Source organism: Caloenas nicobarica, chromosome 6, assembly GCF_036013445.1.
Source record: "Caloenas nicobarica isolate bCalNic1 chromosome 6, bCalNic1.hap1, whole genome shotgun sequence".
NCBI classification, from domain to species: Eukaryota; Metazoa; Chordata; class Aves; order Columbiformes; family Columbidae; genus Caloenas; species Caloenas nicobarica.
Genome location: NC_088250.1, coordinates 31981944 through 32005725, shown reverse-complemented (window position 1 = coordinate 32005725; position 23782 = coordinate 31981944). Strand labels below are relative to the sequence as shown.

Sequence of the window (23782 nt, the reverse complement as noted above, 5' to 3'; positions counted from 1 at the left end):
CGCAGTTACAAGCCAAGATATGGAAATGGGCCACACATGAGAATCCTTCCTGTCATATTTTCCACTCTGGCTCTCCGAGCGGACCCCGGCTGGGAAAGCAATCAGGCTGCAGCCTGTCCTGGGGGCTGTAAAAGCCGTGGCTGCCGCAGCCCCTGCCCAGGCACCCCCTGTGCGCAGGGGGCTGCAGGGTGGGAGCTGGCAGCTCGTTCAGGATCACTTTGTCTGCTCCCGAAAGCCGATGCCTTTCCCTTCTCTTTGGCCGTGCTTTCTGCCTGACGTGCTTTGCACCAGCTGCAGGCTGCTCCCCTGCTAGAGATGCTTATAGAGCACTGTAACCTCCCTCACGATGTGAGTCTGGCCAGAAATGGGGGTATTCCCCATCCCCTGGTTTGACTGGGCTGACTGGGCGATGACTGGCCGCATGCTGCTGATGCCTTGGGAGATGGGAGGCGGCTTGGTGCCCTGGGGCTGCTGCAGAGATCACAGAGTCGTAGAATAGTTTGGGTTGGAAGGGACCTTCAAAGGTCCTCTAGTCCAACGCCCCTGTCATCAGCAGGGACATCTTCAACTAGATCAGGTTGCTCAGAGCCCTGTTCAGCCTGGCCTTAAATATTTGTTTGCAGGGATGAGGCATCTACCAACTCTCTGGGCAACCTGGGCCAGTTGTTTTACCACCCTCACTGTAAAAATTTTCTGTGCTGCATTAGTCAAAGTGAGCTGAGACCCAGCTGGGCTTTGCTGTCCTCCTGGGATGCTCCAGACGAGAGGCTTAATCAGATTGCCCTAAACCATCCAGCACACGTCTACCAGGTTTTATGAGACTGATATATATTGGGTCACTGCAGGTCTAACCATGAGGCCAGGGTTTGGTGCCTTTCTCCGCAGTCTCCTTTCCTGGAGAGGTTTGCAGTAAGACCTGTCTGTGCAAACAGAGGTTTTCCAGGGTCCAGCCCTAAAATCCCAAAAGCAAAGATAGTGGCAGCGGTTGTCTGGGTGTTGAAAATCAATTATGTTCCTCACCCAGTGAATTACAATGTCTCGTAAGGGACTGATTTCTGCAAATCTCCGCCTAGAACTCAGTTCTTATTTCAAGATGGGTAGTTCATGTCGCAGTGCTGCTGGGTCCCTGGCCATGGCTCTGTGTGGAGCGGCGGGGAGTCTGTGGATTTGTGCAGTTTTTGTGGGTGCCCCAAGAGGAGCTGTGCCGGTGTGGGGTGTCGTCCTCTGCTAGCTCAGGAGGAACCCATTTTCCAGAGAGAACACCTGTGTAGGACGTGCATGGTCCACTCAGTGGCGGTGGAGGCCATGCTGGACACAAGTAAACAAGAATACATCTACTTACCTGGGGACTTCCTTGCAGAGTCTGAGGCTTCTCTGGTGGAGACGTTCATAGTGGGGCTACCAGTGAGGAAAAGGAGAGACTTTCAGCTTTTTAGTTCACCCAATCTGTGCTGTCTGTCTATGGAGGTGAATCCTTTTTCAGAATCTCCAAGTTGTAGGTGTCCTAGTCTGAATAGGTGAATCCCACACACCTTGCTTGCTGAAAACTACACTTGAACCCACAGCTCCTGGTTATAGGTCAGGTCGCCCTGAACACCCTTGGTGGAGCAGTGCTGGGTCTGTCCAGGAGGGTTCTGCAGCGAGGGAGGGGGCTGCTCTGACTCTTGCTGGCCCGGGTGGAGGTTTTCTCCCTTCCCATTGTGTGGGAGCTGTGCTGCACATCCCTCATCTGTGCGTGGGGACAGTGGGGTGACAGGACCCGAGGTCACAGCACCCATGTCAGTGTGCAGCCATGTGCCCAGACCTGGTTTGCCAGGGATGCTGTGCACTGGAAAAGGTTGTTGTTGAGATGTCAGTTGGTGGGAACCTCTGGAGGGAAATGTTCTGGTATTTAGGATTGCCCTGCAGTGGGGTTTGAGGCCTGAACCTGTGTTGCAGATGTCCCGTCCTGCAGACTCTCAGCCACCCAGGGCACAGCATGTGTCCTGCCCTGCAGCAAGACAAACAGACAGCTGTCCCGGCAGTGCGGGAGGCACGGCTTGCACAACGTGCTCTCCTCAAAAGTGCGGGCTCTGTTCCAGCAACGAGATGGGGAGCTGGTGAAACCTCAGACTTTACATCCAAACTAAACACTGAGTTAAAAATAACCCCTGGGAGGCAGTGAAGGGGGAAGTAAACTGCTGTTCTGCAGGCAGGTGTTGAACAGAGAAACAGAAGAAGGGAAGAAACTTAGAGGTTGACTCATCCTTTTCTCCCTTGGAGAAGCCAGTGTGGTTTCTCCTGGAGCATTAATACAGGGCTAATTTTAAAGCCAGTGGAAAGTTGCTGGGCCAGTGCCCAGCCTTCTCGGTTAGCCTGGGCAGTAGGTGTGCTGCCCTGGCAGCATGCTGTCTTACAGCAATAAGGTTCAGTCCCTGTAGGCCAGAGTGACATTAAGGACTGTATTGTGACAGCAAACATCTGTCTGTCTGAACAGAGGCCCCCCAGCCCGGCATGGAGGCTGTGGATGGCATCTCTTGTTCTCACAGAGCTCTGTCCTTCAGTGCGTTGCAGGTGCCATGTACATCACTGGATTCGCAGAGTCCATCGCAGATGTCCTGAGCCTCAGCAACATCTGGGCGGTGCGCGGGATCTCCCTGGCTGTCCTGCTGGGCCTGCTGGGGATCAACCTGGCCGGGGTGAAGTGGATCATCAGGCTTCAGCTCCTGCTGCTCTTCCTCCTGGCCGTCTCGACGCTGGACTTCGTCATCGGGTCCTTTACACATCTTGATCCAGGTAAAACCGGGGGTCAGGAGGTGTTAATCCTCCAGGGCTTTCTCCTTCAGTGTATTTGAGAAGATACACATCTGGGCAGAGGTGTAGTTCAGCACTCCCAGACGTGTCCCCTGTCCTTTAATACCGATCTTTTAGAGGCAACTTGTAATTTTGCACAGAATAAGTATATCCAGAGCCTGACTGAAAATGCCTTATTAATTTAGGCGTTTAACCACAGGAACAGATCTCAGGGTGTGTACTTGCTATGCTTGTATTGCGCTTGGAGGTTTTCTAACAACAGAGAGTGGCTGCGTTTGCAGTCGCTCCTTGTAGCCTTCTGCTGTCCAACTCAGAGCATCGTGTCCACAAAAATGGAGGATCGTGACTGTGGATTAAGGAGCTGTTCTTGTCAGAGACCCCTGGGGTCACTCAGGCCCTGGCAGTGGTGAGCTGTGTCCCCAGCTGCACGCTGCTGGATTTGCTGCCCTGGGCCGTGCTGGGGAGCCAAGGAGGGAGCTGGGTGGGCTGGGGCAGGTCACTGCTGGGGTTTCAAGGAGCTGGGAGTGCAAGTCTCCCCCCATTAACCTTCCCCAGCCTGACTTCAGCCTACAGCAGCTGCTCCAGCTTGGGCAAGGCACAGGTTTGGGGCTCCCACCTGCAGCCCTGCTTGCACCCCGAGCCCCCTTTCCCCTCCCTCCATCCTCATCCCCAAGAGGCGTTTGCAGGGGAACACATCTCAAGACGTGGGGAGTTGTGGATGGGATCCATGAGGGACGCACAGGCCACTTTCAGCAATAACGAAGTGTAATTAGCTGAGTAAACAGAAGGTGTCACCTTTTTCTTGGCTTCCCATGTGTCCAGCAGCAGCTTAGGGGGTTGCAAGGGTCCTGTTAAAGTCGGTTTAAAGGAAATATCTTGACTTTTGATTTACAGTTAGGATTCAGCTGTCGAGTGGGGCAGCAAGAGGCGAGTCCCATAGGAGTTCACAGTGCCCATGGAGCGGCACTTTCACACTGGTGGGTGTTTTGTGCTGCCGGGATGGTGTGCAGGGACACCGGGGTGGGCACAGGAGCTGCCGCCCCAGCAACTTCTCCCCTCTCGGAGAGCCTTGTGGAAAGGCGTTTGCATTTTATATTTAACAAGTAAGAAATGTCCCAAGTGAAAGCTGTTAAAATTCCCAGCAGACACTTGCAAATGAGAATGAAGCGAGGACGGTTGTGGTCCCTGTGACGTGTCCTGCAGAGAAAGCAACTGACCTGCTCCAAACAGCTGCATTTCATAGGAAGTTGTTTTCTAAAGGAAATGGGGGGGGTTAGTGTTTTGGTTGTGCTCAGAGGAGGATTTTAGTGTGGACCTAGAGACCTTTCTAATAGCAAAGAGAAGATGAATACTCAGGGTAAGACCTGATGGTAGGAAAGTAAACATGGGACCAGGAGGAGAGAATTAGAGGAATACAAACGTCAGCAGGAAACAAGCCCAAGTTGAGGTCAACGTAGTTGTCTTTGATTTCCTCCACTGCCAAGCACTATGTCATTTTCTTCTCCCTGAAAATAGAGAAAAGAAGGGAAACGAGGCTGTTGAGCATTGCAGATGCTGCAGTTTAGCTGTGGCTGGCTAAAGAGAGGATTTTCGGTATATGGAAGAAGGCTGATGGTGGCTAGATCCAAGCTCCAAATGCCAGTATCCCAGAGCAGCGCTGCCTGTACAGTGGGACCTGTGGCCATGAGGCTGGCTGGGGAGAGCTGTGGGTTTCTCTGCTTTTACAGACCGCTTCTGTGTGAGAAAGCTGTTCCGAGCCAGGCTGAGTGGTTGGTTCCTTACAAGTCCTGCATTTCCCCAGAAGGCCTCTGAGTGGTGTGTCAGCACCAACCGTGAGCGCTGGGCTTCAAGAAGCCTCCTCGCTCCGTCTTGCAGGCTTTCTGCACGGCGTGGATGGATGCTTGTCTCTTGGGCGCGATTGCACCCATCAGCAGAGCATCCCTCCTGCGAGGAGGCTGCGGGTGGGACGTGCAGGTGTGGGGGAAACTCCATCCTCGAGAGGCGGCCGATGGCAATGGCAGAGCGTGATGCGTCTGAGCCCAGCACCTGGGGAAGCATTTGGGACCCTTTTGAGTGAACAGTCAAACGGTGACCTCTCGGCAGCCTTCACCTGTGTGCAGTTGTTTTGGGTTTGGTTCTTCGGATGCAGCCGTGACTGAGATGCGAAGGGCAGCGTGCAGGGAGAGGTAATTTTTGAGGATGGACCTGCGAGCTGGAAAGATTTCAGCTGACATCTTGTCTAGGTTGTTTCCTTGTTTAATGACAGGTTTACAGGCTTTCAGTTCACAGCCTCAGGTCTTGGTCTCTGAACCTGTAAAATGGGCATTGTGCAGTCACCCTGCCATTCCCACTCCTGCCGTGGCAGCCTTTTCCCTCACTTTGCATTTCCAAGTGCTGCGCACATACCAAAGGACTGCACATCTGCCAAGCAGCAGTTATTTGGATTGAAATAATCTCCAGGAATGCCTGTCCATCTTGAAGGCCTGAAACGGCTGCCTTTGTGCGGTTGGGCTGGGTGGAGTCCCCGGCTCTTCTCCCCGTTCCCTCAGCGCACACCCAGGCACACACCACATCGGATATTGTCCAAGCACTCACTCCCTTCCTGTGGTTTGCCTTTATTTTTAGTCTGAGGATGGAGCGTGTTTACACAAAAGGGGGCTTCTCAGCAGGGCTCCCCGCTGCTTTTGCTCCTTTTATTTTATTTTTTTTTCCTCCCAATTGCCATGGCTTGCTCCTGCTCTGAGAGCCATCCAGGCTCTTGCAGCCTGGAGCTGGGGCTGGAGGACCTGAGCAGCTCCAGCAAACAGGGGATGCTCTGGGTCGTTTGTCCAGATGCTGCTGAGACCTCAGGCAGACCTGCCTGCTCCCTGCCAGGCTGCAGCATCCCTCTGCCTGGCCCCGAGGGCTTTTGCTCCTTCCCGCAGGGTGGAGTGGGACTGGCTGAGTTTTTTGGAGTTAATCCTAAATCCCCCCGTTGGCTCTGGTTGATGCTTCCCCTGGGGACGGGTCACGGTCCCAAGCTGGGATCTTGGCCAGGGGTGGATATCAAGGAGAGAGGCTCCCTGTGCTGTCTGAAATCCAGCCTCATCGAGCTGTCTCTGGCCACTTGCCTTAAAATTCAGTCCCATCTGCAGAAACGTGAGCTCTTTCCTGGGGATCTTTCCCTGTGCTCTTTCCTGGGGATGGAAAACATCCGTATTCTCTTTCTACCTAGGCACAGCTTACTTTTTTTACCAAACTTAACACAGGTGAATTGAAATTGGGCAGCACTCGACTTCTCAACCCCTAACCAAGACCCAGCACTTGCTACACAATTGCACAGTAGCAGTGCAGGGGTTTTGTGGCTTGCGTACATTTGTGTTTTAATTCTGGAGGTCCATACCTCAAAATCAGCCTGAGTCATTCTGAGAGGAGCAGTGAACGTGAAGGAGAGGATGCTCCTCTCCGTGACCAGCTCCTCAGAATGGTATGTGAAACTTTTTGGCCTTTTCACGTCCCGAACATTAGAGTCACGGAAAAAGAAGATAAGCCCGCTGTTAATGCCCACTCTTTTATTTTTCTAGCATATCTCTGCTAATTTTTGTGTAGGGTGACTCCCAAATACTCCCTTTCAATTGGCGCCTGCTTTCCTGTTTTGGCAGTGGCTCTCAGGTGCCCCGTTGAAGCCGAGCGGCTGCGGGAGCCGATCGGGGTGGGGGTTATTTGGGGAGGGCTGGTGTTAATTTGGTTGTGCTTTGTTGGGGAGATGAAAAGAATCGCAAAACGGGCCTGGCCGCAGCTTCTTAAATGCCTGGGGGGAAAAAGAAGTCTGTTGGGAATTCAATCATTTCAATAACTGGGTCCCGCTGGGCTGGGACCCGCCAGTCCTGCAGCAGGCGGTACGGTGTGGCTGGGGCAAGCGTGGAGCCCGGCTGTGTGGGGCCGAGCCCCTCTCCTCCTGGCTGGGAAACCCAGGTAGTTCCTTTCTCAGGGATGCGAGGAGGTTTGAAAGGCATGTTGCTGTCACACTGCTTCTGCTTGGGATTATTTTCCATGCAAACCACATCCTTCATGTCACTCACTTGGGTTTTAGCTTTCCAAAGCTGCTCACGCAGAGGCCACAAAACTCATTTATCATCTTCTCTTCTTCATCCTCTCTTCTTCATCCTCACTTCTTCCTCTGAGGCTGAGTCCTTTGGAGGATTCATCCCCCTCGGGTGTTCTGTGGCTGAGCTGGGGAGCTGATGCTCTCCCGTGGGTACCACTGGTGAGGAGCTGTAGGAGATGATCTTTGCCAGGGGCTGTTCCAGCAGACAGGGAACCTGCGAAATTGTTAAAGTGATTTATGTATATAAACACTCTGGCATTGTAAAGATCCCTCAAATGGTGCCTCAGGGGCTTTGATGGGTTGGATTAATTAAATATGTTCTCACATATTTGATATGGAAGTGATCAAAGTGTCGTAATTGGGGGCTTTTGTTTGGCTCTGGGTGGTTGTGTTTTATTTTTGGGCATGAGGGGTGTGCCCCAATTTCATAAGAGAGGGTGCAGGAAGGATGTGTGTGTCAGAAGATGATCTGCAGCTAATCCCAGAGGCTTTATCCAGGCTGATTGCTGACTTCCTGGCCTGAGACACATCTGGAAACTGGCATCGAATTCCAAGTAAAAATCATTGAGTGAGCGGCAGCAGAAAAAAAAAAAAAATCCCACTTTGCTACTGAACAAGGTAGACACCATGGTGAATAAAAGCAGGAGGCTGCTAATATGCTCTTTATTTATTAAAAAACACGGAATTGCTTTCCCCAGGTTTTTCCAATTATAGCGCATTGAATGGCCCTGACATCACCCTTGAGCCTGGGCCAGCCTATTCAACAGTCTGGCGAAGACATTTATTAACTGGTTACCTGCCAATTGTCTGGGCTAGGAGCTGTGGGACAGATGTGTTTTGAAAAGTGATAACATTGTTAGGGGCCTTATTTAGATAGTGAGAGGAAAGCTACACCGCTCTGTCCAGGCTCTCTGAAGTACATATTTAAAGCAGTTTATTTAAAAAAAAAAAAAAATCAGGTTGAAATGTAATTCTGCTGTAATGGTTCCACTCTTTGCAGGTAGGTTTTCACGGTGTTTCCTTGCTGGAGGACACCCGGCGGTCAGACTTTGTTGAGGAGCTGTGGTCCTGCTTGCCGGCGGATGCTCGGGGTGCTGGTGCAGCTGCAGCTCACCGGGGGCCGGGGCTGCATCTCTCTGCCCCCCCCACTTTGCTGAGGCCACCACCCTGAGGCATCTCCCAGGAGGTGTGTGAGGAGGAGGGGAGGAAGGCTCAGAGTCCTGCCCTCCTGCACCCGCTGGGCTGTGCTGGGGATGCTGTCTGCATCTAACCTGCTCTTCAAAATTTCCGGTGATGGGTCCTCTGCTGCATACTTGGGGACTCTGCACTGGTCACAACTATCTCAGGCTAACCCCCCATTCCTACAGCCAAAACCCACTGCTTTGGGTTTCTTGAGGACTTGGAGACCAGCTGATGTCCTTCCTTTCTGTGTTAAAGCACCTTGCTTGGAAAACCTTGTGTGCTCCCCTTCAGTCTCCCTTTCTTCAGGCTGCACCGTCCAAGTGGCCACGTGTGGCCGGGGAGCGAGCTGCCCCCTGCCACATGCTGCTGAGGAGGACGAGGGTCCTGGTCTCGTTTGACACCCTAAAACGTGCTGCTGCACGGTGCCATCAGGGCCGGGCTGGCCCAGATCCATCCCTGGAGCAGGAGAGGGTTTGCTGAGGCTGTTGCAGGTTTAAACTTGCTTATTAGATAATACTGCTCCTGATTCATATAAGAGATTTTGTATGTGGTTGGTTTAACCTGTAATTTATTCACTGTTGCCCTGCGAGGCAATGCTAAGGTCGTCTTCCTAGAGCTTGTAAATAAATCCTGGAATACCTCGGCTGGCTCTGTCCTTGGCTAGGCTCTGCCTTCTTAGGGGCTTTCCCCACCCACTCCCCTCATAAAACCCTCCCATTCAGCAGCGACTTGTTTAATGCTAGAGACCTAATAAAACTGACTGGCTCAAGGAAGATATATATCATCCCATAATCTCTCCATCTCTCCCTGTTGCTTTGTTTAAACTGGACAGCTTTATTTAATTGCATTGATTTTTTTTTTTTTCTCTTTTTTGGTGCCACTATATAATTGCTTTTAAATGATGGAGATATTTTAAATCCTCTTTTTTTCATTCCTCTGGTGTTTAATTCCAGTCACACTTCAGCTGTGCCCTCAATCAGCTTTCCTTATTCAGGGACTTAATTTATGAATATTATTTCTAGATATTAGATTCTTTCTCCAGCAGCTTTGTTTCTAGTTTGCATTCTTCCCCTAGGCTGAAGAGAAAACTTTGCATGGGGCATGGGTCTTTATCTGCTGTGCATCACCTTCTCTTCTGGCTTGTGTTAACAATTTTGGGCCTTTTTTGGCTGTAGGTGAGAGATTTTAGCCTGGTTGTACCTTCAGTGACCTGGATGATGGTCTGGTTATTCTTGCTGGTTTTCTGCTCTACTCAAAGGGGAAATGCATTCATTGAAAAATGTGATTTTGGTAGGGAAAACGTATTCTCTGGTTTAAACTGAGTTCAATAGTTTCAAACGAACAAAACCAAAACGCTTTTAGGTGACAACACTTTGCTCAACCTTTCCAAAATCAAACACGGTTTGATTTCCAGTTTGATTTGCAGTCTGAAGTCAGAATCAAAGCTGTAGCTGTGTGTGGTATAGAAGATAATGAAAACCTCCTGAAAAATAATCAAACGATCATTTTGGACACAGAATCAAAAAAATCACTGAACGGAGTAGTTTTATTTTGAAAAACCATTGTCATCTGGATAATACATCCGTAACCTGGAATAATGGGATGATCCAGTGATGAGTATGGCAGAAGACTCTGTAGACCATGGCAGGGGTCTGGTGGATTATTTTGGTTAACTGCTTTCTTTTGAAAGATGGGGATTTGGTTGGCATGGAGTAGGCTGTGTTCCAAGCAGTACATGGAGTATCTCCGAGTTAGAAAGGAGGTCACTCCAGTGAGCCCAAAGGATGTGTGTCATTGTCACTGCTGCTCAAATGCTGTGCATTTTCCTCCAATTGTTGTGCCTTGACTCAGCCTAAATTCTGATTTCTCAGGGCTGGGGTTTTTCATCAGAGAAGTTCTGCAGAGCCTCCTGCAACCAGGGACTCTGGGCATGACTTCCAAGAAATACCACTCCGTAATTAATAATAATATCCCATTGATGCAAACTATTTTCCTAGAAAAAGGATGAAGAAAGGAACATTTTACTTCTTGTCCTCTTTGTAATGAAAAAAACCGTTTCCGCTGGCTGGTTTGAATACCACTGAACAAGCCAGATAGTGGATACCACATCAAAAAATAAAATAGTAATGGAAGGATTTTATATATTATGGCAAGTCTGGTGCTTAGCATTAAATAATATAAAACATGAGTGGACTTTATAGAGGTGAAATACGCATGTTAAAATCTCTTCCTTTTTTTCTCCAGACCGAAATTTCAGATTTTCCACTTGCAGAAAATATACATTTTTTGGCTTTTTTGCAAAAAGTAATTAAACCCCACCAACCTGTAGAGACAGAGTAAGTGCCAAACAGCTCTGCTAGCTACTCCCATAGGCACATTCCTGAGTTTGCTTTTATTTAAGCAGTACCGAGGTGCTGGGCTTTCACGATGATGAGCTGCCTGTGTGCGCTCTTGTGTAATCTGGTGGTTTTCCACTTTTCCACCCTCTCGGGAAGCCGAGGTGGAGATAGAGCAGGCGCATGGAGAGTTGGGCAGAAATTAGTGTTTCCTCCCACCCAGCCCGGTCCCGTAGGAGATGTGATGTGGCTGGGGAGGGCTCGGGGGGAGCGTAGGTTGCTTCGTGATCTGAGAGAGGTGACAGCATCCTGCAAATGAAATTTGCCCCATTAGCTAACCGTGAATTTTGGAGTCCAATTTAAGCAACTCCGTTTGTATATTCTGCTGTGTGTCCTATTTTTAACCGTTGACCAGAACCCCTTATTGCAGGTCAGTTGGCTTTAGGAGGAGGAGGATGCTTGTGACCTGATGGTCAGGATGCTCGTGACCTGATGGTCAGGATGCTCCGAGGTCTTTGGACCGTGAGAAGATTGGTGTGGGGTGTGAGTGCATTTACTGGCGGTTGCCATCCTGAGGCGCGAGTCCCCATCTCAGTGTCCCCAAGCCTGATGAGCTGGGCAGAGGGAGAAGATGTGAATTCTTGGGTTTGTCACATATGCAAAGGACTGATGATCCCCGAGCGGGTTTTTTTCGGGTTTCTTCAAACAGATCACCCCCCAGCACTTCTGCTGTAGGTTTTCTTGCTCGCTCGAGGATTTTCAGAGCACAAATCCCGTGCTCCTCCATGCCTCCTGTAACACTGCAGACCATCACGCTGGTTGGTGTTAAACCTCTTTCCGAGAGAACCAGGCTGCAGGACGGGCTGCCGAAACCCTCAGCAGCTCGAGAAGAGGTCGCCTGCTGTGTCCGGAGACTTGGGAGAAGAGTGAGATGGGAAAACAGCCAGCGAGTGCTTCCCCTCGACAGCGCTGTCAGTCTCCACGCTTGCTGATTTGTCTGCTCAGCTGAGAAATATTTATGCACGGGGGTGATTCATCGCCCTGCAGCAAGGTTGCTGGCAGCCCTCGGGTGTGATGCCTGTCTCCGTGCTGGCACTCGAAGTGTGGTCTAAACACCCCGTTTTCATCCCCGCCGGTGGTAGCCGGGACGGACAGGTGCAGTGGAGGGTGTTTTTCGGGAGAGGGTTAATGGTGGGATCCCTCGGAGCCGGTCGGCAGCAGGAAGCCGTATTGTGTGTTGACTTTAAACAGGAGGTTTGGGAGATCAGCTCTGGAGCAGAAAACAGGGGTTGGGAGGAACAAACACTCGCTGCTTCAGAAGGGCGGTGATTTCCTTTCGGGTAAACACGTCATTAATCTCAGGGAGCACATTCTTTTCCATCAAAAGATAAGGGATTCAAGTTGCCTTTCTCAGGGCTTGGCCTTTTTAGATTGTTTTAACTGTGGCTTTCACTCCTTCAATTACAGACTTTACATAATCTCTCATTTTGGGTTTGCTGGCCTTATTATGGATGCAGAGAAAGTCTTGGGCAAGGGAACTCCTTTCCCTCTTTCTTTGAAATTGCTCTGATCCTCCTCCCCTCTGCTGCCGTCTTGCCAAATTGTTTTTTTTCACTAAAAGCTATCTGTTTTTTGCTACTTGCAGCTCTGACGAATTTGAAACGTAAGCGTGCTGTTTGTCCCAACGTATGAAACCATCTCCCTGGTGCTAGCGATAGAATAGGCGGTTATTTGTGCACCACCACTGGAAAAGCAGCAACGGGCTCCTGTCTCCACCCCTCTTGCTGCTGCTCAACTTCAGTTTGGTGCTTTTGAAGATGCTGCTTGCCGTGGGGAGATGTGGGCTGTGGCACCCAGGGCTTAATTTTCAGCTGGCACCCTCCTGCCATGTGAGGAGGCAGCAATCATTCCTGCTGCCTGTGGCTCGGGGTCTGCAATTGCTCTGAGCTCTTTTGATAGTAAATGTGTTTATCTGGTATTTCAAGATGAAATTATGGAGGGAATCTAGTCCCTTCCTGTTTTTACCTCCTCTTCTTCCCAGGACTTTGTGCTTAGGGCTGCCAGCAGCCGCATGGGTTGGGGTGGGGTAGAGCAGGACCTGGGAGCTCCTGCATCCCCCATCTCTCAGTGCCCTGGCAGCTCGAGCAGATGCTCTGCAGTCTTTCTGCCCTGATCTGTCAGCGTGGCCACATGCCCTTGTGTTCACTGCATAATAGCTGCATTTTTATCATTGCATAATCATTGACCTGCCTGTATTCCAAACAAAAATTCCTCTCTATTTTTTCCCTCACCTAGTTTAAGACTTCCACAGCAGAAATACCGAGGCTGTGCGAGCTGCCAGCAGGTAGGACGTGGCCCTGAGAACTCGGACGAAGCCAAGGCATGACATCATTTGTGACATACGGAGGGTGAATCTTCAGGAACAGGGATCAGAAGTCGTGTGTTTGCTTTTCTCTGTCTGAGCTGGGCTGCACGTGCCCCATCTCCAGCTACAGAGCTGTGCTGCTGCCCGCAAGTCCGGCACAGAGCAGACGTGCTGCTGGCTCGTAGGAGGTGTTCGCTGATCCACGCTGACTCACGTGGCACACGCGTTGCACTGGGGCTGCAGAAAAGGGCAACCTGGGTTTGGTGAATACAGTTCCCTGGGTGGATGAGTCCAGGAGACAGAAAAAATCGATCTGCTCAGTCTGTCCCATCCTCCTCCAGCTCTGCTCCCCTGCAGCTCTTCTCTTTTTCCTTCTGTTTCTTCCCAGTCTTCCAGCCAGAGCTTGTATATCTTAAGGCAAAGCAGGAGATGTCCTGGAAGATGTTAAAACAGTTTTGTATCCCTGTACAAGTTCAGCGAAGGTTGCGTTTATTCTCTGTACCTGCCAGTGCAGCTCTGCCTCTTACCGCACTTTGCTTTCATGACTCATCAGTTCCTTGTCTCTTAGAGGACTGGGACTTTCTGGTGAAAATCTATTCATGCATCTCACAGGCCAAGAGTCAGCCCACAGCAAGTTGAGCAGTGGACTGGTAGCACAGAAAAACCACTGTACTGCCCTTCATCCACCTCCAGTGCTGCTTCCCTCTCACTGTTTTCCTTCCCAACCTTTCCATGTTTTTCTCACACATCTCTGCCTCCACCTGCCCTGTCCCAGGCTGTCAGGCAACACCTGGGGGCAGAGGTGGTTGTGTGGGACTGGCCTGGGAAGAAATATTGGGAGGACCTCAGGCGCTGGTGCTGGGTGGTTGCAAAGGCAGGGCTGCAGAAGCACTCCGGCCTTGCAAGAGCATTGGAAATGTGATTGTTGATGTCAGTGTTAAACAAGCCCAAACACAGGAAGCCAAGTGTGTGCACAGAGCGATGCGCAGGGATGGGGTTTGCGACTGCACCACTTTGATTTTTTTTTGTTGTGTTGGGAAAAGTGATAAAAGCATTATTTGTGATCCCAGTGCCCTTTTCATACCTCTTTGGTGATGCCAGGCTGCTGGAGAGGTGCATCATTTTCAGTGACCTTCCTTGGGTGTTCTACATGGCGTTGCTGGGCTGTGGTTGCAGTCAGCTGGACCCATGTCTTTGTCCATCCTGTCTGAGTACCCCCTTTGCTGGGGAAGCCCAGAGCCATTTGAGCATGGTTATGTCAGTGCAGAGCATCCTTCAGAGCTGTTGTGTCAGAGGATCCTGTGCTGCTTGTTGCCTCAAATTAAATTTCAGTGTTTGCATAGCATGGGGGGAAAACGAAGTTAAGAAGACCATGGGGTTTGGATGACATTCATAGCTTTGCATCCATCTCTTCACATCCACAGTCTCTATGTGGAGGGTTAGTCCTGTGTTTCTGCAATCGCACACCGAAATGCTGAAAAACTTATTGCTGATGGTGGTTTGGCATAAAAATATTGCTTCACTATAGCCAGACATGCCTGAATTTGTCTTGGCAAGTGAAGATGCTTTTCTTGTGTGATAGGCGATGGGTAGTAAGTATGTTTTGGTGAGTTTGGTGACCACCAGACCATCCATGGATAAACTTCTGCAGGCAGGGGAAGAAGTAGTATTGGGCTTTTGGTGGGAGAATTTCACTCCTTCCATGCTGTAGAGCACTTCAATCTGTGTAGAAATTAATTTGGCTTAGGCCAACAGTCATCTGACAGACCATAACTTCTGAGAGTTACCAACCTGACAGGGCTTGACTTGCCCACTGGAGAGTTAACAGCTCAGAATTCCTGGGCTTGTACCTTGCCCTCGGCTAAGAGTTTGGAGGAGGAAAATGCAAGCACGTGGCTGCTGAGGAGTGAAACTTTATCTCACTGTAGAGGTGTGTGTTCAGGTGAGGATGCAGCTGTGAGACCAGGCCGTGAGGACCATTCCTGTTTTGCTCATACTGGTCTACCTGGGTATCTCCAACACCTGCACCAGACCCTTGCTGTGGGCGTGCGCTTGAACTGTTGTCCAAGAGGAATGACTGGATTTTGGAGCTTATGCCGGGGGGGTTTAGAAATGGAAGAAGAAATGCCAAAGAGAGAGAGGGAAGATAATTATGCCAAGGATATGTAATTACTCTTTGGCTCTCCATGTCTTACATCACACAGGATCCTGAGAACACTGGGGTCAGACCTGGGAAATGTGCTGCAAGACAAACACTTCCAGCTGTTCCTCTGAAAGCAAATCTCAGCAAGTACCTTCCAGGCAGGAACGTGTAGGCTTACTTATTTAGGAAAAGAAAAAAAAATCTCACCAATTCAAGACTTCAGCATCCACCTTCGTAATTAAAATCTCTAATCACAAGCAGAGTGCAATACGTGACTGTCTTCTGGGAGCTGTTTCTTAAGGTGGTTTTCCATTTTTGCATTATTTAGCCCCTGCCTCAATGCCAGGGTTTACTTAACCTTAAGCTTGCGAACAGGGTTATTGAATTTGGCCAAGACTTGACTAATCTGTAATGAGCTCCAGGTTGCCTGGAACTTGGCAGCACCGTCATCCTCTGTGCCGTTGTATAATGGCCTGACCCCACATAACCACGGCTTCACCTCACACCCCCTTCTTCAAACACCTCGAGTCTCGCTCCGAAACCCTGGGCTTCACGGAGGGGTCACCTTGCTAAGGTGGGTCCCGAGTGCTGAAAACCTCCTTGGCTGCTTTCATCCTCTTCCATGGGATGAGAGGTGGGAGAAAGTGCAAGAAAAGCTCAAATATGGAAACCAGTTGGGGTGGAGGGGGGAGCAGCGGTGGCAACTAGGGCTGGTATCTCCTCCCATGCATCTCTGGTGGCCAGGGGGACAGGAGAATCTTGGCCGTCTTCCTCCTCCTCTTCCTCCTGCATCAGGCTGATGTGCAGCCCCCTATGGTCCCCGCCCTGCACTTGTGAATGGAGGATGCTCATCCTGGAAGCTCTTCCATTTGAAACTTGCTAGGTGTTTTTTATTGTTTATTACATAATTTTAATAAGGGCAACTGGAAGGACTGAATTTGTAAAAAAAAAAAAAAAAAAAAAAAAAAAATCACAGGAATAATTCCAATGTTGCTCTAAGTCAATTTTTCCCCTGTTGTTTATTTACTTCAGCTCAGCCACTAGAGAAAGCCATTATTTGCCTGCTCCTTATTGAGTATCTAATGATGAAAATAAATTGTTACCACTCTTTATTGTGCATTTCCCATAAGGCTGACACGGCACAGAGAAGGAACCAGATTATTCTCCTTCTAGCATGACACTGGGAAGATTGTTTATAGCACTTCAGCTCCAGCTCTCTGCAAGCCAACCGAGAGCAGGATCATTAAAAGCAGGATTTAGAAGCTGTGAGGTTGCATAAATTAATTGAGAGCAAAATTTGTCAAAGAAACATTTTGTAGTGAGTGAGGAGGGAGGAATCTGGCTTGGGTCTCATGTACCCAGCAGTAAACTGGACGAAAAGATCCTCTAACACACAAAAAATAATTGATAAAATGATCTTGCCTTGTTTGGAGATCAGAGAGCCAAATATAGACCCTATTGCGTTTCCTTCCCTCCTCCTTCCGAAGCTCGTCCTTTTGAAGTGCCCTTTCAATGGGATGTGGATAATTGACTCTCTGAACAACCGACTGAGTGCTCTGTTGGTTTAACCGATTGGTCTCAGTTGCCGATTCCTGTTTTGTTTTGGATGATTTTCAGTCCCGTTGCCCTGTCAGCCACAATTAGTCCCATTAATACGACAGCGGAAAGGTCGCAGGTGACTCGCTCCGGCGGCAGGCGTGAGGGCGGCCAGGAGATGCTCACAGCGAGCCGTTCTCAGCCCCGCGGTTGCGTGCTGGTAGCTTGCTTAAATTGATGGTGGTTGCGAATCCCGGCGTAAAACCCGTCAAAAGGGATGTGAGATTTGCTTCATGACAGGGTGATTGACTGAGAGGTGAGGTTGCAGTGACAAGTCACATTTGGATGAACTTTTGTCTAATTAGGGAAGAAAGCTCCTGGTTCTGTACAAAGGGGAAATGTGGAATGGCTGGGCTTCCTCTCACCCGCCAGAGCCGTGAGGAAAGGAAGCAGAAGTGGGAGAGAGTTGTAGGCGCATCCTGTGGCACTTTCAGCAAATCCACGGCTGTCTTTTTTTGTGGTTCCAGTGACATCTACCATGGTTTTGGGCTTTGTCTCTTCCACCCAGGATTTACACTTTGGGGAATAAAGTGGGAAAGGGCACAGCAGACGAATGGGTGGAGCACAAGGGATTGTTTGGCTTCTTCGGATTAATAGGGGCCAGATGCACACAAGTGCGGGTCAGATGGCGGGCTTGTGGGTTTCACGGTCTCTCTTTGGCCATGGTATGGCCAAAATGATATCACAGAAAATGTAGTCTCGTTGTATACCTGGCCTTTTGTATGAGAAAGGAGACATAAGGCACCCGAAGTGCCTGGATCAGCTCGTGGTTGGATTATATAGCCCCAAAACTTGGTTGGAAGATCCTGTTTGGAGATGGTTCACTCTTAAAGCAGGGCGCTGTGCCTGGTGAGGTTCTGCAAGGGTCTGGTTTTGGTTTGGTATTATTTGGTATTTTCCTTGACTGCTTGGATTATGGAAAGAAGAATATGTAGATTCAATTTGCAGATGGTCCCCAGCTGGAAAGGGCTCTCAGCAGCCTGAGTGAGAGGGTCAGACTTCCAGATGAACTTGCACAAGCTGGGGAAGTTGTGTGAAAAGGATGATTTGTGGTTTGATTAAGGCAAATGTGAAATTTTATAGACAGCAGAAATGGTTGACTGTAGCAGTGCAGAATGGGGACTGTTTCCAGTAGATGAAAGGATGCTATTAAAAATGCAAATAGCTTGTGGATCAGGCAAGAAATAGCATTGTGAGCTTCAAACAGGGTGATTTTGGCTAGACAGTAGGGGAAACTTAAATGATAAAACCAGGAAAATATGAGAGTAAACCGTCAAAAGATGCTAGAATCCACTTCACAGGTGATTTTTAAGAATCGGTGGGGCAAACTTTTGCCAAGAGTGACAGATATATTTGATGCTGCTGCTGCAAAGCACGTGTTGGAGAAGGTCTGCAGATCTCCTCAGGGCGAGAGGAATATTTTGCCCGCTCCTTTTGTTTTACTTAACATTTCTATGAGGAGCACATTCTTGGTGAAAAATCCCTTGGCTAGGGACCAACATTTTCCCCAAGCAGTTTGGTGGGAGCTTTGCAGCCAGCCCCTGTGCCATGGTGGGCACGAATTCCAGTTCAAGGAGCTCAGCTCTGGTCTTGTGCAAATGTACAGCCTACACAAACCCCCAGTCCTGTTTCTCCAGAAGCCGCACCTTCTGCGGACATCGTGGGGTCCCGAGGTCAGTGTCCTGTGCTGAGCTTGTTCGCTTTAAATCTCGCCTGGGACTTGTTCCTGGTGAAGATTGCTGACGGTTCTAAAAAGCCCAGCAGCAGGAGACCTTTTCTATCAGTGTGTTTCCATCCATGTTCAGGCAACACAATGAATGCAGATGTAGTAGGAAACTTTTGATTATCTATAGGATTTTTCTGTGGCAACTTCAAAGGTCTGTGGTTAGTTATATTCTGAGACTTTAAATGGATATGTCTTGCGTTTGGAGCTCTGATTTAATTTTCCGGTTTAATCTATTGTCCAAACATCATTAATGTTGTCTTTGAGGCATGGGACAGCTTTGATGGATTTTTTTTTTTTTTTAATTTCTCGCCATCACCGTGTGCAGCCATAAACAACATCCTGTCTGCTAATGAGAAAATGCAAGTTATTGCAGCCACATGTCTTGTGGAAATAGATTGTAGTGGCAGGGGGAAAAAAGGAACCGACTTTGCTCACCTCCCACCTCCAGCTGGCACGAGGATTTGGATTACTGACAGGGAGGAGAAGTTTCCACAGATTAAGATACTACATTAGCAAGCAAAGTTGCCCGTTGAAAATTGAATTATTAATTTTGTACATGTATTGTTAATTCCTTAACCTGCTTTCATGAATTATCTTTGCTACCTATAAGCATCCAAAACCTTTCTTAATTAATGCTCTGCCAGCATGTCAGCTGTCGGGCTCAACTGCTCCTAACAAATCCAAGTTTATGGAATAATTTGACCTTTCCTTCCAGTGTGAAGTGAGGGAGCAGGATCCTCCATTACATACCCAGAAAACCAGTTGCATGATGTTGATATCTTACCCATTGCTTTCCCCTCTCTCCCATCTTCTGTAAAACTTTTTATTTGGGAAATAAAACTTGTGTGTGTGTGACCTTGGCAAGACTTGGCAGGAGTCGGTGTGGGGAGCAGCGTACAGCCCAAGCTCCCGGCATTTGCTCCTTGTTGTGCCATGAGAAACATCTGCAGGAGATTTGGGAGGAGGGTGGCGGGTTGTGATGCACGGCCCTGTGTTTAGCCCTGGTTTGGAGATAACACAGCAATGGGAGAGCAATGGCTTCAGGAGGGTAACTACACCATGTGGCATCAGAGAGCAGTGGGCAGTTTTAGAGCACATTATTCCTTCTTCACTGGGAGACCCGTCTTGTAGGGGAGACCCCCCCTAACAAACTGTTTGTATTGGCTCTGGGCTTATTGGCAACCAGTATATGAATTTGTTGTGTTGGTAGCAGCTTCACAGCATGGGCAGATCTCAGATCTTGCCTGTGCAGGAGCTTGACTGGCAGAAACACGGAACTGGGATACAGTGTCAGGGCTTGCTCAGGGATGCAGTTGTCTTGTGGCAGCATAGAATCATGGAACACTTTGGGATGGAAGGGACCTTCAAAGGTCATCTAGTCCAACCCCCCTGCAATGAGCGGGACATCTTCAACTAGATCAGGTTGCTCTATTTGGAAAAAGTGTTTAACTGGCATGGATAAATACGTATAAATATTAGCTGATCCCTGCGGCCAGTTTTCCTCTGTGGACAGGTTTTACAGGAAGGTGTCCCACTTGCTCGCAGAAAGGACTCAATATGATCCATGTTCTGGCTTGGTGAGAGCCTCCCAGCCCAGTGGTGCTGCTCAACCTGCTGGGCTCCACTGCTGTGCCCATCATCAGCTACGCCTTGCACTGGCATCGACACCCTTGCAACCACACTGACCTCTTCCCTGCCAGTCGCCCTTTCAAACCATCCCTGGAAACAGGCGCTGCTGTCACACATGTTTAGAGGATGGGTGGTTGCCAGGACCAAACTGGAGGGTCTCCTGCAGTCCCTATGATTTCTGAGGTTCTCCTCTTGCCCTCTGTCTCTTCACAGAGCATGGCTTCGTCGGCTACTCTGAAGAGCTTATGTTCAACAACACGCTGCCGGACTACAGCCAGGGGGAGTCCTTCTTCACTGTTTTTGGAGTGTTTTTCCCAGCTGCCACAGGTACTGTATGTTTTATCCTTGCCCTCTTTCCCTCCACAGTCACATCGTGGAGACAAGCAGAAGCAAGGGGAGATCCTCTGGACTGCTCGGTGGGGTGAGCGGGACCATACTTGACTGTTGCAGGCTCGGTATGGTCGATCCCAAATGTTCAGGCTTTCCTGCAGCACCTCAAATTTTGCACACTCCTGTTCACGTGAGTGTGCTCTTCTGTGTCTCTGTGGTCAGAAACTGCTGGTCAACTCCATGGGTTGACGTGGTGTAAATCCCTCCCCGCCCAGGACAAGGCTCAGGCACTGATCTTGGCCAATGCTGTCAGGTATCAAGCCTATTAAAAAGTGCCATTCATGCTTTAACTTATTAGATAAGCCGTATGATTTGATTGCCGTGGGAGGGTGAGAAAAATTGGGCTGATGCCATCGCTCACGATACTGACCCACCACTCTCTGCACAGTGTCACGGATGCATCTTTGCCTGTCAGCAGAGCTCACCTTTATGAGCTTAACTGGATGCTTTTTCATATTATTCATTCCCTTAAATTCTCAGGGAGATCCATGTCCCCTTTCCAAAGGTGGCAGTCTCCAGTGGGAATGAAATCACTATCGATTGCAGTTACAATACCTTTTGTTGATGCTGGATTTTTTAAGGTATAAAAAGTACCAATTATAAGCAGTTTCCATAGTGATGAATCCTTGGATTACAGAATGAATTTTCAGAGGATTAACTCTAAGCAACTTGCTGGAAGTTGTTTGCAGAATTGCTGCAGTACAGGGAGACAAACTGAATGGTTTTGTGAAGCAGATGGGTCTGGAGGAGTCATCTGGTAGCAGAAGTAGTCACTTTGTCACGTGCACCTAGTGCAGGACTTCAAATTTTCCTTTGAAATCCTGTCTCCCAGCTTATCAGGCTGGCTATTGCTTCCATGTAGACTTCCTCCTGGAAAACCCACCTGCCTGAACTATCGGCACCATGGAGAATTCGGCTTCTGCCCTCTTTTTTTGTCATTTCTGCCTGGCCTAAGCAAGACCCCAGCCAAAGAATGAGACCTTCCCTGTGAGCCCTGCCTCTGCAGGAAAGCGGATTTTTTCCAGCTCCCTGATTGTAGAAGAAGGAATAGTTATGACAAAGCTGTGCAGAAAATTACCCTGATTAGCCATATTAAATGGTTCTTCATCATTGCTAATGCTCGGCTGCTAGGAAGAAGGCCAAAGCTAATAGATATAATTTATTTAAAGCCCTGGCAGCCTGTTGCTTTGTTAGTTAGCAGTAGTAATACCAGTAGTAATGTTAAACATTCTCTGAAAATACAGTCTGGGCTGATGTATAATTACTTTGGTTGCTGCACAGCTTTTTCATGCATTCTTTTTAATTGCTTGGTTATTTACAGGATTTAAATTATTCCTTCGGAGTAGCAGTGCCAGTAGTACCATATAACATCGCTATTGCTCCTGTTATTGCTGTTTGTAGCACTGCGGAGTTCAGGAGCCTCATAAAATGTAGGGTTGCGTTCGGTGCTCTACGTGGAAGAACTTGTGATTTGATTAAGAAATTTTTAAGAAGGTGGGAGTCAAGACTTCTCTGCTGGGAGTCACAAATGGGGAGCCCAGTGCAACTTCAGAAGTGCTGGGAATAAAGCTCACATCTCCTCGGACTGGGGCAGTGAGTGAGGGCTGGTTCCCCCGTGTCCCTCCGGACCCACGCTGGCTTAGCTCGCCTCCTTCCCCATGATGGGGTGCGATGCTGGTGCCGCAGAGGGGACCCCCGGTGCTGGAGCAGAGCTGCTTCCCACCACGTTGCAGGGGCTGCCTGGGTGAGCATGAGCCCACCAGCAGGACAGGTGGTCCGTGAGGTTGGAGATGGCGTTTCAGGGGCGGGTTTGGCGGCAGCATTGGTATCGTAGCAGGCTGGGGGGATGTGATGGGATTGCCAGCGGCTCTGATGCAGGGCAGGCAGTGTGATGCAGTTGGCGAGCGAGCGGCAGTGTCCGTCCCCAGCACCTCCATGTGAGGAGGAATGGCAGGGACACCTGAACATCACCCCCAGGCTGTCACATCCAGCCTGTGCTCCTGCCCAGCACCATCCCAGGCGGTACCCGCCTCTGCTGGGACCCCCACCGTGACCCGGCTGAAGCAAAATCCTTTGTGTTAAGATGCAAAGGAAATTTGGGGAGAGTTTCAGTAAAATAATACGTCGTTTAGTTTTGAGGAGTTACTTTGAGCCGGTCTGAAATATTTCTTTGACCCAAAGCAACGTTCTGTTTATCTTTGATTATTAAATGTTGTGTTTACACTTTTTAATTTTTAGCATGTGCTATTTACAATCGAAGATGCTGTTTTGATAACGAAGATTTTTTTTTAAAAATGTTTAGGAAATTGTGAAACAAGATGTTTGGGCCGTTCTGAGATGAAATGTTCCTCTTTGAAGTGAAACTGTTTTGATCTCTTCAGGATAAGCTCTTTCCCTCTGAAATGGTTATCTGAATTCAACTGGTTTGTCTCTGGGATGTACTGAAAAGTGGTTTTCAGTTGCTCGTTTCCATCAGAAATAGCAGTGAAATGGAAACTTCAGAAATACAGGCTGGTAGCTGTAGAAGCAAAGAGGAGCAGCCACTTTGGGAAAGGGGAGCAGGACCTGCAGGGAGACCCTTCCCAGGACCGGGTGGGCAGGAGGAGCAGCCAGGTCTGTGCTTTGGCTGGAGAGGTGGGATGGTTGTCCCAGCCTGCCAGAGACCAGCAGTGACATGCTGCCTCCTGTGAGCATCCTCCTTGGATCATTTTGCTCCAGGTTGGGTTGTTTTCTCTGTTTCTCTGTATTTTACGGTTGAGTGGTGCTAAGCAGAGGCTGGTCTGTTTGCTTCCTGGGTGAACGCTGTTTAAACCATTTCAGCTGGGTGTGCAGTGCAGCTGGCTTTATTCCCCCAAGTTTGTCATTTAATAATAGAGAAGTAGCTGAGCGATCCAAAACATACATCTAGAGCTGGCCTAAATGGGAGCACATGGGTATGGAAGACTCAGATTTGCTGGCTTCAGTCAAAAAGACGAATGTACTCGCTACAGAATGTACCCCTATAGAGGTTCTGTGCATTAACCAGATATTCTTCTGTGTTTGTAAATACCTTCTTAATGCATATATTTTGCTGCCATGCTGTGATACGCAAACACCCAGCTACCCATCTAACCAGGGCTTTGCATGGGGAAGGAATCTTGTGTTCAGCTCCTGGCAGCAGCCACGCAACCGTCAGTGCATTTTAAAAATTAAGTTAAACATCGTTTCTGTTGTGCAGAGAATGTTTTTCTTTTTCTGCTAAATCCCCGAGGTTTTCTGTCTAGCGAAAGAAGTGTGTAGTCATGTGATACAAGAAAGTAAGACCACGTTTGAAGTGGCATTAGTGGAAAATATCATCATACTGAAATCAGTTCTGAAATAAACCATATTTGGCACTAGCAAAATGACAGCAAATTGATTTAGAAGTTTTGGGCTAAGTTATCAGATGATGTAAACTGGCACAACTCCATTGAAGTCAATGGAGAGGTGCCAGCTTACATCAGTGGAGAATTTGGCCCTTTTAAAAAATTAGCTACAATTCTTAGATAAGATTTTC

The 23782-nt window shown here is 48.9% G+C and overlaps 1 protein-coding gene across 1 annotated transcript in view; it reads left to right on the top strand.

Annotated features, from left to right (window-relative positions):
• SLC12A8 (solute carrier family 12 member 8) overlaps nt 1-23782 on the top strand; it is a 47639-nt gene that overhangs the window by 4871 nt on the left and 18986 nt on the right. The window contains exons 4-5 of the mRNA XM_065637897.1: nt 2544-2775; nt 20071-20184. Of these exons, the coding sequence (XP_065493969.1) occupies nt 2544-2775; nt 20071-20184 (346 nt within the window). The remainder of the gene's footprint in view (nt 1-2543; nt 2776-20070; nt 20185-23782) is intronic.